The following is a 19760-nucleotide window of genomic DNA, read 5'->3' on the forward strand; positions in this document are numbered from 1 at the left end:
CTGATGCTGCAGTAATGAACTTACTTTAATGGCGAACGGAAGTAAATGAGAATAGGGCTTGGAAACAATGGGTTACGTTCTTGAACTCCTGTGTGCTGCCCTTGGATGTGTTTGCCATGAGAATTAAAGGAACAACATTGAATTTGATCTGAGCTGAAAATGAAGTTCACTGAAACCAAACCAGACATACAGGGTGAATTCCTGGCACTGCTGAGGTCAACGACAAAACCCTCCGTTACCTCGCCGAAGCCAGGATTTCACCCACAGTTTTTATAAAACCAACAATCAATAGAAACCTACCCAAGATTCTTGTTTTAATTTCACTGAAAAAAGTACATAAAACAAACACTGCCCTACAATGACTGTAAACAGCCTTAAAGTGCCCTCCTGCATGAAAATGTGAAACAAATTGAAGCATGAAGGCCAACTAACCTGTTTTCTTGCTGAAAACAAGGACCATGTATAAAAGAAAAAACGGATGGAGTAAAGGTATTTGTAAATAAATAATACAAAGTTTACTTAAAGCAAAAATGAAGACACATGGGTGTGTTTTTCCACAAAGCTCACATCCATGAGTCCAGCTTTTCCAAAAAAGCCCAGAGAACAGAGGCACACAGCTAGACACATTTCCAAGAGAGGAGCATATTCTCTTTTGAAAAGTCCCAGGCACGGTATTTAATGACATAAACATTAGCACATCATTTTCAGGCTGCAATTTGTTTGTAATACTATGAATCTAGTTCACTAAATGTTGTCCTATTTATCACAAAAGAAAAAACCACTGCCATCAACCACAACCCCCACCTGCTTTGGGAAAAAACAAAGGCCACCCACCAAGAGCGTGTTCATGAGGGCAGTTCTGCGTGCTTCATTGTGGAAAAACGTCTTTGCAAGCGGTATAATTTTGCTAAGAAGAGAACAGCTGAGCTGACACAGAGCAGAGCCTCCAAAGCTTTGAAGCCCAGTTGGACTATTTATCCTGTTTTCCACTGTTCAGCTCCAGTTGCCGATACTCGCCCATCAGAAATGTCTCTCCATCGTCCTAAGCAGTTCAATTACTGTCCTTGCTGCTACGCTTCAGGAAGATGGGTTTTGTTCAGAGATGATTGTGTATTTTGGTATCTTAATCCGAGGCCACGTTTAGCCACCAGCCTCCTCTACATTTTGCCCCCGGCCATAATCTACATCAGGCTCATTTTTCATGGCTGTAAAATGAGAATTTATAAAATGGGGGACTCTCCTCCAACCTCCCTAACTTAGAGACATGTTACAAATACTGCTAGTGAGACACTCAGATACTACAGTCATAATGACAATATATGTGTAAGCCTATACAGAAAGGTCCAAGCATTTTGAAGTATGAGGCTCTGCACAGCTAAAATTGGGCAATCAAAGTAAAGGGCTACTTCAGAACATTTTGCCTAAGTAATTTCTGCTTAAAATGTTTTTAAAAGTGCCACTGGGGGAAATAATGCCATTGGCAAGCTCAGATGCAGATGACAGAGAATGTTATTTTGATCTAATTGAACTTAACAAGGAAGAACAAAACGATTATTCAAGTGTGAACCAGGTGTAGCAATAACAAAGGAACAACCAATGAAACAAAGTCAGTGAAGCTGAAAAGAAATACCATTTAAACCGACAACAAAGATTTGAAGAAAAACTGGATATTAATATGCACAATGAGAGGATCCACAGCTACGCTCCCACTTCTACATCCTTTGTATGTGTGAGGTTATCCCCATACTCTGAAGTGACAACATTACGAAAAGTAATTTCCTGGGTTATTTTAAGGTTATTTATTTGAAGCATCAGACCAATTTCACAGGCCAGACACAACCTCTTTGCAAGGTCCAGAGCCAGACACCGATTTGTGTCTGAAACACAGACACTCTAGCTGCGTTTGGAGGACTGGCTCCTACGCCCAACCTCCATGTCAATCAATCCGAGTCCGCCCACCAGGCTGGGGATCAAAGATCGCTCGTAACTGTCCTCTAAGAGATGAGGATGTTCTAGTCCATAAGGAGCTAGGTTTGAACTGAGGAGAGGTAGGCTGATCCCTGGCTGTGCCTAAGATCTCTCTATATCCGTGGACTGGACAATAGACACCAGTACCTGTTCTGAACCATGCTCTTTTATTTCTCTGTACCTTGGCTCCCTCAGCAGCGCCTCACGATACATGAAAGAAGGCAAGATGCTCAGATATTGTATCACTTTACACCTTTATCCTTGATCCCCACATGCGGCAACAGACTCCAGGGCGCCGTGTTACGGTTTACACGTGATCAGCTGCACTGCAACAGAGGTTTTTAATTTTTTCTCTAGCTCAAACAAGGTTAACAACAATGACTCACTTACGGAGTTTTAAGATCCTGACTCTGACAGCCAAGCATCTGTAGCCAACGCAAGCGGGGACAGATAGCCTGGAAGTCATTCATGAGGTATTTTAGAGCCAGAGGGGAACACCATGAGTGTCTAATCCTGGTGTCAGCACAACAGTCAGTCTGTCTGTCTTTTTATTTTGAGAGATTTTCATTTCCCAATTTCTCTCTTCCTCCAAAAGAGGATATGAGCACAGGAGGAACAACGCTAACAAAAATCCTGGTGCTAAAGCTGCGTGCACAAGTGGGCATGTGCAAAAACCTTAAATGGCCCCATTTTCAGACACATAGTACACTGGCATCAAGCTTCTAGGTGTGAACCATATGACGGACACCTATCCATAGACATCACGGAGAAAGGAACCGAGGCACAGGAATGGGGAGAATCTGCTACTCATACTGGAGCCAGAGGTCAACGTGGCTCTGGTTTCAGTAAAAGCAGACCCAAAAATCTGGCCAAGTCACACAAGTAGCAAAGTAAACGCTGCCAACAGAGAACACAAGAGCGAAATGACTGACAGCTGCAAGATGTGGAAATCCGGGGGGTCCTGCTTTCCCACCCCTACACAAGCTTTTTCTCAGCAACCTGGACAGACATCAGAAATCTCCCACTGCTGGTACCTGGTCCAAAGCACCACGTGACTTACACAGCCCACTGTTTCCATACTTATCTGAGAAAGAGGAAAGCAAAGCTTTCTTGGGAGAGAAAAAACAGCCAGCTTACTGATCATGGTGGTGCCCCCAGCCAGTGCAGCCTTGGTCCCTTGGAAGAAGTCATCAGCAGATGTCATCCCCTGTTCTGGCATCTGGAAGCGGGTGTGAACGTCAATCCCTCCGGGAATCACCATCCTGCCGTGGGCTTCAATAGTTTTCACTCCCCCTGGCACAATCAGATTCTCTCCTATTTGCCTGGGTAAACAGGTTTCAAACAGCAAGTCAGACACAAACAAGGCAAACAGCCTGTAAATAGACACCCCTGTGCGACTGAACGTGGTTAGTGTTTTCTTTTTCCACATAAAGCATGTACAGGATCAGCAGACATAGCCGACATTTTATTCTTTCCCTTGAAGCAGTTGCATAATTGAGAGCAAAGCGTGCAATTACTTCAGGACCTCGGGGCAATATTAGACTTAACAGGAAGGAAAAGAAGGAGCCACACTGGCAGGCAGCTGGAGAAGGGACCATCATGCAGACAATCTGCTGATCACTGCACCAAACACAGCAAGAGCCTCGTGAGCAGCTTTACTGGGACCGCACTGGGGTTGCCAAGTGGCAGTTCAACACCTAATTCTAGCCATCTTACAGAAATTTAGATGTTAGCATTGATTTGGGAGCACTGGAAGAATTTTTGCCTCTGTATTGTCTACTTTCCTTTCATGCATGAATCCTACATAGTCTCTGCACAGATATAAACCCATGCAGACACCAAATTCCTGACAAGACCCTCAAAGGTCTCTCCAGCCCAGATCTTCACAGACCTACTTTTAAAAGCACAACAGTAGATGAGACATTGCAATTAATTAGCTGTCTTTGGCTGGTTCCTTTAACTTTTAACCTTGATTAACAAAGCACATGTGCTGACCGTTTAGCCAGAACAGGAAAATTTCTTGTTTGTAAGCTCTGGCCCGTCCGTTTTTTTCCTAAGAGTAATTTTCCAAAGAAATCTGTAATATATTTAACTTGCCAGAAACGCATGTTTCAGGACTTAAAACACAGAAGCATGCTGGAAAGAGGTCTGGACCTCAGTCCTTAAACTACAGGATCATTTTTAACTTTATGGGGGTTTGGATTGATCCCTGCATCATAGACTCACAGAAGACAGCGCTGCAAGAGACCTCAAGAGGTCACCTAAGTCTGGCCTCCCCACCCTAAACCAGAATTAACTGCATGAGGATGCTGAACTCTGGATTCAAAATATCTTAAGTCATAACTCAGTAAAATGCTACAACACAGATAACTTCAAACATATGTGTCATCTCAGCATGGGGCTGTTCACATGGCTAAAATTAAGCACATGTAAGTACCTCCTCTGACCCACGCTTTAATAACAATGGGGTTCAGGCCCATTTGTTTATTTAATTTAACATCTTGTTTTTCAAGTTCCTCCATCAAACACCAGGATATATGTGAAACGTTCAGTTTTCATTGCAATTTAATATAGCTCACTGAGACTAAGTTATTCCTTGCTAATCTGCAGTACATTTCTGTACATTTCCAATCATAACACGGTATCAGGCTTCACTTACTTTATCAACCCATCTTCCATGTAAATGTCTGCATAGAAAGACTGGTCGTCATTAACTATTTTACCACCTTTGATCAAAAGACGATCGCTCTGCAACAAAGAAGCACACGACAACACATAATTATTCTGTGAGAACGCTGACAGTCTGCAGTGTCACTTCAGAGATAAAAGAGTAGAGACGGAAACAACCTCTGCATTATTCAAAGGTGCATGTCAAAACACAAGTCAACTGCTGCACTTTCAACTGGAAAGATAAAATATTTTATTTCATCTGCAAGTCCTTTCATCACGCTAATGATCCAAAAAAATTAGAACGGAAAAGGAGTTGGGTTCCAGTGGGCTTGTCTACTTGGCAGCTTCACTCCTACCTGCAGCTTGCCACCATCACCTGCAGCAAACGCGTCAAGTAACACTTGGAGGGATGCGTAATGGCCACCTCTCTCTTATTTCTGCCTTGGTCGTATGCAAAGTTTCCTACACGCACCCACACAGCAGAGTCAGGACTTGGTGAGTCAACTGCTGTCAGGGAAATGGACCAAAAGTCTGTTGCCACAGGTTACACAACACAAACAAACTCTTTTTGTCCAACTTAGTGATGTTTCGATGCACTGGATACTTGTACTGCCTTTCCAGAGCACTACTGCATAATCAGATGGAAATAAGCACATGTTGGCAAATTCAGTTTAAGGATTTCAAAAACAGTTATTAAAATTCCCTCCAATTAGCAGGCAGCTTGGCAGGAACAGAAAGGTAATTATAACAAGGCAGCTATCAGGCAACATGCTTTTATTGCAGCCCAGGTTACACCTCGCTTTTGTGAGATTTTAGGGCAAAATCAAATTTATCTTTTTTTGCAGTACCCACAAACAAGAGCAAAACACACCCTGCAGAGCTCTGGATGGGGCAGAAAGTTAGAAGTGACTGCTACGTTCCTCTGGTTCCTTCATTCCCTACATCACAGACACATATATTCAAACCAAAGCACATCCATGTTACGCAGCGCTCAATTTAAACCTTACCGTAGCCCTTATATTTGCACTTATACTTCAGTTCTCTCTCCTCCTCCCAAAAACATCTTTGTAGGAGAACAAAGCAATACCAGCACTGCATAGCCAGGCTGGTGAAGCCAAATGTTGAATTCAAGAAGGGGTAGAAAGCAGGACTTGAACTTGGTGGTTGCCGTGAACTGAGAGCAGATCCATCCAGGACACTGCCAGTGGTGCTCAGGGGCCTTATTTTGACTGGGACTCTGCTGGTCCCCCAGAAGTATCAGGCATTTTCCCAAAGAGCTTACAATAAAGCTGAAGAGTTGGAGTACCTGATTCTCAACTGACACAAGCCGACATGGCTCTTCTAATGCCAAAAAGGCTACTTGAATTGCATCAGCTACTGATTTATACCATTATATCCACCTTTTATATAACTGCTAAGCATCTATGAAATATTAAGTGTCTCTCCTTCCCCCTCCTTTTTTTTCCCCTTCTCCTTCCTCCTACTGCTGCAACGAAGTTTCCCTGAATAACGGCACCAATTTAAAAAACAAAGAAAACCCCAAGATTTAAATTTAGGATCTGCCGTGAATGCCAATAAGCCTGAATGAATTAACTTGGGGCGTGAAAAACCCACTTGTCTTTCAACGCCAGCCTCTACAGCAAACTGTCCTACATGGTTACCATTTCCAGAAACACTGCAGTATTTATGCCCACCTCTGGTGCAGACTTCTTGTGCTACTGAAAAGGCCGGCTACAAGCAAAACCAGCTGGTTTGGCCACCAATGTCACTGACAGCCCAAGTCCTACTGCACCGAGCATCGATCAGGAAAGAAGAAAAATACATATACATATATAGTGACCAACAAAAATGCGGTCTGGGCTATTTTGATGATGCTCTCAATGCTCCTGCTAATAAACAGGTCTCCTGCTGCGGCTGTGTGGTGGGCTCTGAAATCGCTGCGAATCCTTCTGCTCGTTTCAACCACCTTGGAGACAAAAGCGCACGCAGTTTGCAACCGTGCGAGGGCCTGCTGCTACCCCACTGATGCAGCCAAAATAGACATTATCCTGCTTCTCCAAGGATTAATCTCCGTAGATCAATTCCAGATTCATACAACAGCAAATAAGACCAGAATCTGATTTTTTCTATCCCTTATCTTTACAAGAGAATTGCACGGGGTGCACGCAACATCAACCAGAGCACTCAGTCATAAGAAAAATGCGTCATACTACTTTTGGCCTGTGACAGCGATTCAGCAGTAACCTTCATCGTTATTTAAATGTAGGCATCTTTTTAAACTCTCCACCAACAGACTCTTGGAGGGAAACTATTCCCCACCACCACCCCCCAAAAAAAAAAAAAAGGATGCTCCGTTTATCACATCACAATTTTGTGCATCCCCTGCATGTCCTAAACATCACGTAAAACGTAACCGCACAGCCCGGCGGCTCCTGCACAAATGTCACACTTCAAAGCCCCATTTCAGAGCTCACTTTTCTGCCTCCGAGGCTGAGGAAGGACTAGGATGGGTGTGTCCGTGGGGCTGGGGGGAAGGAGCCGCTGCCCGTAATGAAAAACTCTTGTGTCAAAAAAAAAACCCAATGGCTGTAACAGCCCGTTAGAGGCGAACATCTCGCCTTACGTAACGAAAAGTTCGTACCCTTGGATCCGCAATACCTGCCCTAAATCGGCTCCCACAAGGAGGGAACCAAGGGAGGGGTTTATATAACGGCTCCTTCCCTTTTCCCCCAGGATCGCAGCGAGGAGCGGACCGGAACGCCCGCCTTGCGAGAAGCTTCTCGGGGAAGAAAAGGAAACCCCGCTCCATCCCCAGCCCGCCGGGGCAGGGGGCTCCGGCCGATCCCCCCCGCCCTCAACCCACCCGGAGCCGCCCTTTGCCGGGCTGGGGCAGGACGGCGACAGCGGGGGGGGGGGGGTCCATCCCCAAATCGCCCCACAGCACACCCCCCCACACCCCCGCGAGCAGGGGAGCCCCTCCTCGGGGCCGTGGCCAGCGGTACCGCAGCTCCGCTCCGCGGGCGATGCTGCTGAACCCCCCGCGCCCCGCTCAGCATCCCGCGGGGCTCCGCACCCCACCGAAACACACACACACACCCCCGCTCCCCCGTCCCCGACCCCCCCCCCCCCCGGCGCCCAGCCGCGCTGCAGCGCAGGAAGCGCTGCATTAGACCCTGATCTCATTATCCCGCACGAACCCCGGCCATCGCCCTCCGCGCACACAAAGGGCTTAATCCCCGCGCACCCCTCCCCCTTCCCCGCTTTTATTCCCGGGCGCTCAACTCACCGTGATCCGCGGAATATTTTTCTTCCCCTGATAAGACATCTTGGGAAATCACTCCCCTGGTTGCTTATTTAATTAATAAATCTTTTTTTTTTTTTTTTTTTTTTTTTTTTTGGAGATGCGGGGCGGTTGCTGTATCGCTATTGTCTCCCTTGCAGCAACTGCTCCCCGACCTCCCCTCCACCGGAAAAAAAAAAAAAAAAATTAAAATAATAAAATAGAATAAAAATAAAACCCCCCCAAGCCCAAATCAATACGATCGCAAGGAAAGGGAGCGGGGTAGGGGGGGGAAAGGGTCCGCCGGGGAGGGCGCGGCGGGGAAGCGAGCCCTGCTCTCCGCAACGGCAAGAAAGGGAGAAGCAGCCAGCCCTGCGCGTCTCCCTTTCTTCCCTCTCTCTGCCCGGAGCCCAGCCCAGCCCCGCGGAGCCCAGCCCAGCCCAGCCCGGCCCGGCCCAGCCCAGCCCGGCCCAGCCCCGGCCGCGCAGGGAGGGGGCGAGCGCCGCCACCAACAACAGCGCCGTCGGAGCGGGGCGACGGCAGCAGCGCATGCGCCCCGCGGCCGCTCCCTTTCCCGCTCCCCTGCGGAATGGGGGGGCGGGGGTGGGGTGGGGGGGGCCATGGTGGGCGATGCAGCTCGGGGCGCTATTGGCTGAGCGCCTGGCGGGGATGCAAATGAGAGGCGGCCGCCGTGCAATGGGGAGAGGAGAAGGGGCTGATAGGCAAAGTGGCGCAGCGGAGACGTCAGTGTGGGCGCGGGGCGCGCGCGCCTGGCGGCGGAAGGTCCTCCGCGGGGGGAGCGGGTGTCGCCCCCCGCCCGGTCCCCTCAGACCCGCTGCCGCCCCCGGCCCGGTTCCCCCCCCCCCCCCCCCCCCGCGCTGCAACCGGGCCGCCACCGCCCGTTCCCCCCGCCCCGCGGCGGGGCCGGGCTGCTGCAAAGCGGCGGGTTAGCGGGGGTGGGAGGCGGCGGCCGCGCCCCGCAGCGGGCCCGGCACCTGCGAAGCGACCCCCGCGGTGGGCTGCGGGCCCCCCCCCCCTCCTTCTACCCGCAGCGGGAGGAGAGGGGGCTGCCCACGGAGCCGGTGCGCAGGAGAACGCGCTGCCCTCCATCTTCTTTGTCCCACCCCGCCCTTCTCGGCGCTACCGGAGCAGGAGCTGTCGGGAAACATCAGCAAATTGGGGGGGGGGGGGGGAACGAGGTTTGAAGCCGCTGCCGGCCCTTTGGTTTCCCAGCATGTCTGCCATGCTTTGCGAATGCCCGTGCCCGCCTCTCCTGGGGCAGAAAATACAGCCCCGATTCCAGCCCCCCCGCAGTGGTCACTGACCTGAAGCTTTAGGGCCGGGGCAACGTGGGATCAGAGCCACGCAGAGGCACAGGGGTCCGCGCCCGTCACTCGCCATTTCTTACTATTCCAGTGTCGCAAACCCCTGTTCAGTGTTTCAGTCACACTTCCCATCATAAATTTCTCAGTCCCTGAACTCCACAAGCTGGTACTTCAAGGAAAGAAATGCATTAAATGGCACAAATACTTCCTCGCTATTTAGAGGGCACTGGCCCCGCTGCAACGACGAGACATGGGATTCATGGGCAGAGTGTGGGACAACCGTTCAAAACACAGCTGTTTACACCAGTTCCTCTTACATCAGTTGCCCTGGGGCAAGGTACAAGACACCCTTTGGAGAACTCAGAAATAGCCCAAATCCACTTCTGCTTGAAGGTGATACCAGACAATCAATGTCTGGTGATACCAGACAATCAAGACTTACCTTCTTCCCTCAACCGCGAGCGACTTCCACATCATACAAGGCAAACTGCAAGCTTCTCCTATCACAAACTGTAGTGACCTTTACATACCCGAGTAGTTCTGTGAAACACACGGTGCAAAGCCCATGAGAAATTAAAACCTTCAGCATGTTACTGCAGTAAATCGTTATATAGGCAACATCTGTTCAAACAGACAACGAGCAGGAACTCTTATGTACTTCAGTTCACATAAGGAAGAGTGAAAGAGCTTTTCCTATGTATAGGTAGGACATCAGGCAACATTTAAGTAGCTAATATGCCCATCAGTTAATATCCAATTAGTAGCAAATGAAAAAGTGGCTCATTATGACAGTAGCAAAATGATTAATTTTGTTAGCCTGTAGGGTTTTATTTTGATTTAATGATTAGAGTAGACAATGCTAAATGAGTTATCCTGCCCCTCTCTGATCTGTGCTGGAAGAAGTTCTGAAACCTCAGCATATTTTTGCTCAGAACATGGAAGAAAGCATCCACATCAGATTTCTAAATTTAGACAGTGCAACTGTTCCTTTTTTCCTCTTTAATGCTAGCTTTCCTCCTCAATTTTGTATCTGACTGGTTTCTTGCCTTTGCTTGCTAGGTAAAAGAGTGTCTTCAGCTACCAAAGAGGAAACACTACCTGAGGGTTTGAGATAGCATCAAAGGCCCTTGGGCAGCTGATCTGAGATGTGCCAAGCCCAGCTGCCATTTCAAGATCCTGCCCTGGCAGCAGCAACACGGTTACGGAGGAAGGACCACAAAGAGGGTGCAGAAAGCATCCACCTCCAGTACTGACTTGCCTCCCCGACCTTGGGCAGGTCACGTCTCCATGTTATGCTAAAAGTTGTGGAAAAGCAATACCGGCAGAAGAAACAGAAGCACCGTCAAGGGGATGATGTCATCAGCACACTGATATTTCTAAAGCTACTCTCATCTGCTCAAAGATAGCTATTTAATATACTTTTTTTAAAAAGAGCAGTTCTTGAACTTTGAGTACATTCCATAACTTGAATCCAATAATGACTAGGTTCAGAGAGTAATAACGAATCTTCAGGTGACACTTAGCTTTTCCTTCCCATCACCATGTTGCAAGAACCTAAGTAGTACAGAATAAAATAAATGAAGACATTAAAGGGCTGACAAACACAGTTTTGTTCAATATTCAACATCTACACAGCACCAAATTTTAAAAATTTCCATTTGATTTAGCATGTACCCAAAGGACCAGAACTGAGCTCCCAGGTGTATCGTCTAGCTCCATTACACCAATTGCCAATATGGCCCAATTTTCTTCCCTTTTAGCGAGGAGCTGAAAGGTTGTCAAAATAAATAATTTGAAAGTTATTAATGAAGCTGCAAACTGGCTTATTTAGCCTTGCTAAACAAAGGCAAGGAATGGATATTATCTGTTGTATAAACACACGTGAGGGGAGGTGATCAGGAGGGAAGAGGAGCTACTGAAGCTAAAGGACAACGCTGGGATGAGAACAAGTGGGGAACAGAGTCAGAAAATACTGAGATGTACACCTGCTTTTTTTATTTTACAAAAGCTGGTTCGTTCCCCTGGTAAAGCTATGCTTTATGTATCAATTCCCCTCTAAGTTAAATGAAGAAAGATAACTACTTATGAAATGTCAGGGGCAGGAGTCAGGTCCTAGGTTAAAAGAGGAGAGTTGAACCTACTTTTCAGATCCTTGCAGGTTTATATCGAGCCCGGCTGTCACGCAGCAGTGCCTTTACCTGCCAAGGTATTACGGGAAGTGATGGGATTTCTAGATAATGTTGATGTACTTTGTCTTCCATAGGTCTATTAATGCTCACGGCAGGCTGAGCAGGCTAAAATTAGAAGGTGCTACAGAGAACAAGCACTGCCAAATCTTCCTTGCCAAATGTTAACGAAGGCAAGCGATGAAGGATGGCCGGCCAGCCCAACCCAGCGCCCTGACTGCAGCCACCACGACAGGACCAGCAAGGTTGCTGCAGCCAAGTCACGTCAGCCGCAGAGGAACAGCGAAAGAACCTAAATCTCTTCAATGACGCTATCTCAGCACTTCTGAGGGCCCTGACATCATTCCCCAAATGGGGAACCGGGGAGGGCAAAATGCACAAAACGGAGCATTATGCCCACATCTGCACTGCCGGCCTCTACCCACGCACAGAGCTGGGCTCGGCACCGGCTGAGCGTCTCTGGCCCATCCTCAAGCTTAGGGTAGTTGGGGGTGTCTTGGCCAGTGGCTACACAAAATCACCATCAGCCACTTCCGCACAGATATCGGCTGGCGCAGGACATCTTGTGCAGGCTGTTTGCAGCAGAAACGCATTTCACGTTAAAGGAAGGACTATGTCTAAATTTGTCTTTTGGAAAGGTCTAGAGGGAAAATGGCACAAGAATATGAGAATCTCTGTACAGTGATAATCTATGCTAAAATAAATCATCGCAGGCACCAGTGGAAATCAATTTACATCAGCTCTGAATCTTAACTTTACAGATTCTGTGGACTACCATAACGCACTTAGCAAGGAATTTTATTCCCACTGTGGAGTTACTCGATGGTTGGGAAAAGGACTATTAAAAGAGTCTCTTTCTCTGCGGAATTTTACTATAATTGCAACAAACCCCACAGAATTTCTGCAACACCAGATTGCTTTTACTCCTACTGAATTCCTAAAGGTTTATCCACAAGGATATTTTGCTATGAAATTATAAAACCTGGAAATGTACATTTTAAAATGTAATGAAAAGAGGGATCAGAGGTGGATTTAAAGCATTCCTGGAAGTACCTGAAATTCTAGCAGTACGGCATCAACAAACTCTAGATTTCCTTTTAGGCTTGTCAGATGCTAATAATCCCCCTCCCTATTGGGGAATCACCCCCTCCCAAAGTCAGTCAGGCTCTTGGTTTTGCCATCAGAGGCAGCAGGACTGGGCAAAAAGAGCTTTCCGGGGTTCACTGATCAGGCCCTAATTTTATGTCACAATTCTGCCCGTGCCAATTGCTGCGTCAGCTCTAAGTCTCAGTGACTTGAAAGGAGTTTCCCATGGATCCAGCAACCCCCTGCATCTTACAGAGTGCTGGGAGCATTAAGTACAGGCTGACACGTGCCAGAAGGAATACATCTGTTCTTCCCAAAAGATGATGAAAGAACTGTCCATTATTAATCGCTATACATTAAACTACAGAGAGGAACTACACTTGCCAATGGGCATCTTTTGTTTGTTTTATTATCTTATAGGAGAAAACTAAAATAGTCATGATACGGAAATGACCACAGAGGTCAAATGTGAGACTATGAGGAGGTAAAAATCACACAACTTGCCAGAGAAACAGAGAATCTTTTTTGAATACAGACTATTTTAGATTATGAGGGAGAGATTCACTTTCTAGCCACACAAACAGGTCGATAAAAATGTACATTTGATCTGCAAATTAAAATTAACATTCCAATCGATTTTGTTTCTTTTAAAATCCCAGGAAACCTTGAGAAGGTTCAGAAAGAACTGCTTAAGAAGACTGTTACTGTTACAGTGTGTTTCTTAGAGGAAATGTCCTGAGCATTTCAGGTGCACTACAATCTTAATAGTCCTTAAACAAGCCCGAGCTGCTGCTCCATAGTTAATGTTCTATCACATCATGTTGTTGGGAAAGAGACAGCCCTCTTCAGGGTTCTAGACAGGGATCACTGTCACGGGTAGTACAATACAGAGCAAAAAGTGCTCCCCTCTCTAAACAGCTTACAGCCTACAGCCATGCTGTGACTTCACTTCTGTTAAATACAGCATTTCTGGAACAAAGGCATGGGACATTTGGGTGCATTAAGAAGAGTATGGCCAGTAGGTTGAGGGAGGTTATTGTCCCCCTCTGCTCTGCCCTGGTGAGACCACATCTGGAGTGCTGTGTCTAGTTCTGGGCCCCCCAGCTCAAGAGGGACAAGGAACTACTGGAGAGAGTCCAGCGGAGGGCTATGCAGATGATGAGGGACTGGAGCATCTCTCCTACGAGGAAAGGCTGAGAGACTTGGGGCTCCTTAGCCTGGAGAAGAGAAGACTGAGAGGGGATCTTATAAGGGCAGGTGTCAAGAGGATGGGGCCAGGTTCTTGCCAGTGGTGCCCAGTGACAGGACAAGGGGCAACGGGCACAAACTGGAGCACAGGAAGCTCCGCTTGAACATGAGAAAAATCATTTTTACATCAGCTCCAAACTTGAGTGGGGAGACCTGGCCCCAGGTGTTTAAGTTTTCCCTCCAGCTGTTAGCCGAAATAAGAAGTTGGCCCTGTATTGAAGCCCTCGCTCATTGCTGCATGAGAGAGAGTGGTATTGGTAAATTCCTGACACAACACGAACAGGCTTCTCCACAAGACCCACTGGATGCATGGCACGTCCCAGCTATGCAGACTGATGGCTTTGAGAGGGATCTAAGAAGTTAAGAGGAATTTGGCATTTGTGCTCATTATTGTTAGTTTCTCTATGGCGTGGGTTTTTCTCAGTAGTCAGACAAACTGTTGTGATCCATTGGAAGAACACACAAGTCATCCTCCTGCACGATTATTTTGCAAGCAATGATTGTCAAAACAAGGCTAGAAAAATGGCAGGCCTTGTAACAAATTAATCTCAGAGCCGCATTTCCAGCTGTCTGGAACAGCCTCTTTGTTTTACACAACAGTTCCGTTAATGTTCCAGTGTCTATGATTATTTGAGCTCTCAACGACATCCTGTTATTCATTATTTCTCTCCAGGAGTGTACAACCATGATCCTGAGAGCTTTGAGGCTTTAGCAAAAAGTCCACTCATGTCCAAAGTTTCATGACACTGTGTTTTGCAAGTGATTCCTCTCCTGTCAATTCTAAAATAAAAATATTTTCCTACTCTTTGTTTATTCATTATTGTTAATGATTACAACAGGACATAGTTTTGTTGGTTTAGACCAGTAGTTTACACCCAGTGCTCTGCACTTCCCAAAGGTCCATGGACTGTTTCTAAGGGATGCAAAAAAAGTTGCAAAGAAGGTGACTGTTGCACAGTGGAACCACCTCAGTCACTGGAGTAACGACAAGATGGCAATGGGAACTTTAGCTAACAACTTCAGAAGAGATCTGGGATCCCAGAGCTTGTGCTTGTGTAGAAGTGTCTTAGCACCTACTCGGACTCTCTATGCAAACTAGATTAAAGCAAGCCCCAGGCTTGCTGATCCCTCTTGCAATCAAACCTTGCTTTTCCCTAGAGACGTTCCCTAAAAGACTGTCTCTGTCCCAAAGAATCTCAACAGAGGAGCAAGACAGAAGGAATACCCGTTATACACATGGGAAATCTGGGAAATACACAGAGAAATGATGCAGGTCAAGCAAGCAACGGCCAAGGTTTTTCAACACCCAGACGAATGCAGGTGTCTCAAGACTGTTCACCTAAGGAGCAGAGGACAAATGCGCTGGGAAGCCGCTGCATCAGTCGCCCTGCTCTGAGAGAAGGTACCTTGCAGCTTCTGCACTGACTACTACAAAGCAGGGCCATGAGTAAGCTCCGCAGGTCCCTGCCCTGATGCTATCTGAATACCAAACCCCACTGTAGGAAACAGGCTTGCAGGTGCACAGCAATTCCTGAAAGCCAGGCCAAGTGTTTTATTGTCTAGTTCAAGAAATCCCAGGTTTGAACAGGACATTCTTGTTAAAACACTGCAGCGATGGCCCAGCTGAGGTCAGGGCCTCAAAGCGCTAAGCAGCACTCAGACATTGAACAAGTAGCTCCAGGACCAGGCATTAACAGTCTAACCAGGGAAGATGACACAGTTTCAGATGGGAAATGGAAGCACAGTTAATTCTCCAAGGCCTGCCAGCTGGGAAGGAGCAGAGCTTGCCTCAGATCTGCTGAGTTGCAGACCTGTTGAATAGGTCACACTGCCTCCAGAGGCCTAACTGTAAAGAGCTGCTTAAACTAAGACAGAGAGCCTTCCTGGTGCCTCTAGAGATGATCTTAACCCTGAATTATGAGGCAGCATGGCCCAGAGGCAATAAAGCGAGGCCATGATAGATGCCTATAGAATACCCTAGACAGGCAGACACAAAGAGATTTGATTACCCTTATCTTTGCCTGCAGAACAATACATTGCAATTTAATGTGGAATAATTACATCCCTTTTTTTTTTTTTATCCTCTGGACAGTTAAGAACTCAGAAAAATAAAAAATAGCTTGTCCATCTTGCTTTGTTAATTATTTCAGCGGGGATTAATACAAGATCTTCCTATGCAGTGACAGAAAGGATGAGTGTTTTAAACTCACTTTGGATCCAGTCACCAGCCAAAATACTCCCACCTATCTCCGTTGCCTGCAGTTGATGGGCACCCGTTCCCATCAGCTTACGATACGGTCCTTCAGTTGCTGAAACAGAGCATGGACTGTCCTGTACGTTGATTGTTACATGTATTGATAAAAATTGCAATCCTTGTCAGCCTCAAGCTAAAGAAAAAACCACAGTAAGATTTCTAGCCTATTGTGAAATAATTCATGGAAGGTATAAATTCAAGATCCTATAAATTAGCAGATTGTTCCTTTCCACTATAATTCATATTCCTCCCACATGGAAATAGTATACAGTCTGTCCAGGGAGAAACTATTTCAGATGTGTAACTAAATGCCTAAGACAGAGGTTTGAAAATAATGGGCCAAGCTCAGCTGCAAAACTTCAGAAGCCTTTGAACACCTATCTGAAATTATTTTAATGCACTGTTTCCTTTAATGCCACTTCCCGCAACATTATTTTTCTTTACCTTTTTTTTTTTAAAATACGTTGAGCTTTGATTATCATCATAAACACTTTTCTATTAACTACGCTGAAGTAAAGCCAGTTTTACCTGCTGAGGATCTAACCATTGATTCAAGCTATAGATGCAGTCAGCTGGAAAACCATCAAAGCTAAAACACTCCTGCAATAAAGCGCCAATCCATAGTAAGACATTTGTAATGAAAGACTGCACTTACCCAAATGCTCATCACCCCTCGCTACACAATCCATTGGCATCAGTGTTATGCAAAGCTAATGAGAAACAGCTCAAATGTTTTGCACTATCCCATTATTGCATACCCTCAGTTAACATTTATACGACAATCTTTAAAAACAGAACCAAAACCCACAGTTTTTAAAAAATTTGATTAATATTCTGTGTGGACTTCTGATTTTTCACTATATTGTACTTATGGTTTTTTATTATACCGGTAACCTTTAATCACAAAATAATAGATCTTTTCAGAATTAATATATCACCTCTTTATACTTATGTCCTGCAGGACATCACCGCATCAAATTGTCCAAAATGAAAGTGTCCTGAATTGCGAAACCTTTGACTCTCCAAGATGTAAAGGTGTATGCCCTTTATTCTGAGATGCACCTTGGCTAGTCCAACAAGACTAACTGATCATGGAAAGTTACTCAATTGGTTGGCACTTCAACAAGGTCAAACCAAACCATAGGCACCTGTAGTGATAAACTTTCGCTTAGGCTTAGCAAACCAGGTTTGAGGTGGTGTGGAACATACCCCACTCCTAATGAAATACTGGCACGTAGCACTTCTGAAAATCAGGGCCTACCTTTGCGATCTCACCGTGAACGGCAGTTGCTCATGCCTGTAAACAGGGCTGGATGGAGCCCTTAGGTTACCGTAGCAGGAAGAGGCACAGCAGGGTCTGATTTGGGGAGGAGGAGCCCCCAGTCATACTCCTAGTAATATTTCACGTTTCTGGAAGCAGCAGAAAGTGGCGAACAAGCCCATATTATAAATTCCTGGCAGACTTCTGCCCTATATATGCAATCCATACCATTAGTCAAAATCAGGAGGCACCTCCTAGAAACAGTTTGCAGAAGGACGGACTGCTTTGTAAACCCGCTGGGGGACTACTCACAGGATCTCTCTCCCAGTATGCTACGAGTTTATCAGTTTGCTGGTCGGTGCTTCATTCATTTCCGCTCTTCCAGCCGATGCACAGGAGCCAGCATTGTCAGAGGAACGCACAGTGTATTTCATGGCTCAGAGCTGAATAAAGCTTGCTTAAATCTATTTATCGATGAAAGCAAACGTGCGTGGTCAGCTAGACCTATGGGTTGAATGGGTTTTGCCTCAGGAAAAGGATAGGCTTTATTACACCACGACACACGCAGAGAGTGAGAAAATAGCTTCAGGAGTCTTAAAAGACTGGGAGGAGTGCAGTGGGTTTTCTAAGAGAACACCACATTCCTGTGAAAGTCCCAGATCTTCCGGAGGCAAAAATTCCCACTGTAGCCAGAGGCCTTGATCAAAATTGGTATTGAAATACAGCTCCCAGGGGTCACTCTGGAGTCTGTCCTCCCCTGGGAGGAAGAGGTAGGAGTTTCCCCTGGAAGAAGCCCGCAGGGATTTGATCCCTGTAGGTGGAGGCTCATTGATGCTCTTTCGCTAACAATTGCATTTCTGTTCCCGTGAGCTGCATTCACTGGCTGGGTGGGGCATTTTGCTACCGTTGTGTTGGGGGGGAATAGCCTAAGAAACAACAAAAGTCGGCCTCTATCACCAAATATGAAAGCAGGGCGGGGGAAGGGAGGGTGTTTGTGGGTATGGGGGCTCCTTTCTTCTTCTGCCCTCCTCCCTGTGCACTTACACACACACCTGCAGAGAGCACACGGATAACATTAGAGGTCTGGCAAGAAGGCTGTAGGAGAAATGCTGCTTCTTAGAGGAAGACGTTGGCTGCCACATACATGCAAGTGACATAAAAGCAAGAAACTGCAGGGTGGAAAGGACACATCCCTTCTGCAGCGTGGAAAGGACACATCCCTTCTGCAGCCTATCGCGTGTTCAAGTTGCATCTCTCACACACACACAGACAGATATGCACCCACCTTGTCATTCAGATTCTGCAGCGCCTCCTTCCCAGTGGCACTCCTGATCTCCACCTTTCTCCCGAAATCAACAGATGGTTCCCCTCCCTTCCCGCTCTGCCTGGAATAGACGGACTGAGCATCTGGACCCAGGTGGGCAACATCCTTCTGCTTGGCCACGACTTTGTTAGATCCGCGGCCCACCGAGAGGGAGTCGAAGTCGATGGTCTTGTTCTCCAGGGAGCCTTCCACCGGGCAGAACATGCCACAGAATTTCTGCCGGGGCTTGGGACTGCCCGAGCCCAGGTTTTTGAAGAAGGCTGGCACTTCTTCTTCCTCGCCCTGCCGGCCAGACTGCTTTCTCTCAGCCATGGCTTGTGTGGTCTCCCTGCTAAGGGAAAATAATAACAGCGGTAACCAGGAGGATCCTTCACACACACACAGACGCACACACACGAAAAGAGAGAGGGGGAAAAAAAAGAGAGAGATCGCTCTGGGTCCTAGAGATACAGCAACATCAGTTGCAAAGGGCTGTGCCTGGCAGATCCCCTGCCCCCATCGGTACGATATCGCCTGTGGCTCGCTCTGTTTCCTTCGATGCAGTGCAAAGTTGAGGGGAGGTTGGGGCAGATCCTGCTGCAATCAAGGGAGGAGGTTTCAAGTTCCCAGAATCCAGATGGGGAGGGAGGGAAAAGGAGAGAGAGGGGGGGGGGGGGGGGAGAAAAAAAAAAAAAAAAAAAAAATCTCCTCACTCTGCAGCAGAAACTGAGGACTGATCCGGAAGTGATGCGACTGGTGAATTGGCAAATGGACTCGATCAGGTTGGAGCAACAGCCCCCATCACACACACCCTTTCCCCCCTCCCCTTCCCCAGCGTGCTGCGACTGCTACAAGTTGCACAGAGGTTGATGGGGACCAGGCACCCCCCGCACCTCCGGCTGCTCTGGAGGCGTGTTCCCAAGGCAGGGGAGAAAGGATCTCTTCCTTCCTCCCCCCACCCTTTCCCCTTCCTCCCCCAGCCCCGCAATGGTGGAGCCAGGGAGTGCTCCGGGAATCCCATTGTTCCTCACTTTTCTCAAAGCAGCGGAGCCGGAGGGCGGGGAGCAGAGGCGATCGCGGTTGGGTTAGTGGGAGGCAGAACGCTGACTCATCTTTCTGGGTTTTGGGGCATCGCTGGTGCCGTGACTCGGGTAGACCCTCTTCAGGGGGTGCAAGGGT

General features: G+C 47.2%; 1 protein-coding gene across 2 annotated transcripts in view; it reads right to left on the reverse strand.

Annotated features, from left to right (window-relative positions):
* DPYSL2 (dihydropyrimidinase like 2) overlaps positions 1-18914 on the reverse strand; it is a 51697-nt gene extending 32783 nt beyond the window's left edge. Inside the window, exons 1-3 of one of the 2 annotated variants that reach the window (XM_086477177.1) lie at positions 18564-18914; positions 4628-4716; positions 3106-3290 (exon numbers count right to left, since the gene is read on the reverse strand). In XM_086477177.1, coding sequence (XP_086333303.1) covers positions 3106-3290; positions 4628-4716; positions 18564-18914 — 625 coding nt within the window. Of the gene's footprint in view, positions 1-3105; positions 3291-4627; positions 4717-7924; positions 7964-18563 lie in introns of those variants that run through there. The other variant, XM_086477178.1, reaches the window with a different exon arrangement.
* Between the last annotated feature and the right edge of the window lie 846 nt (positions 18915-19760).

This window comes from Leptosomus discolor, chromosome 23 (genome assembly GCF_034619465.1).
Source record: "Leptosomus discolor isolate bLepDis1 chromosome 23, bLepDis1.hap2, whole genome shotgun sequence".
Lineage (NCBI taxonomy): Eukaryota > Metazoa > Chordata > Aves > Leptosomiformes > Leptosomidae > Leptosomus > Leptosomus discolor.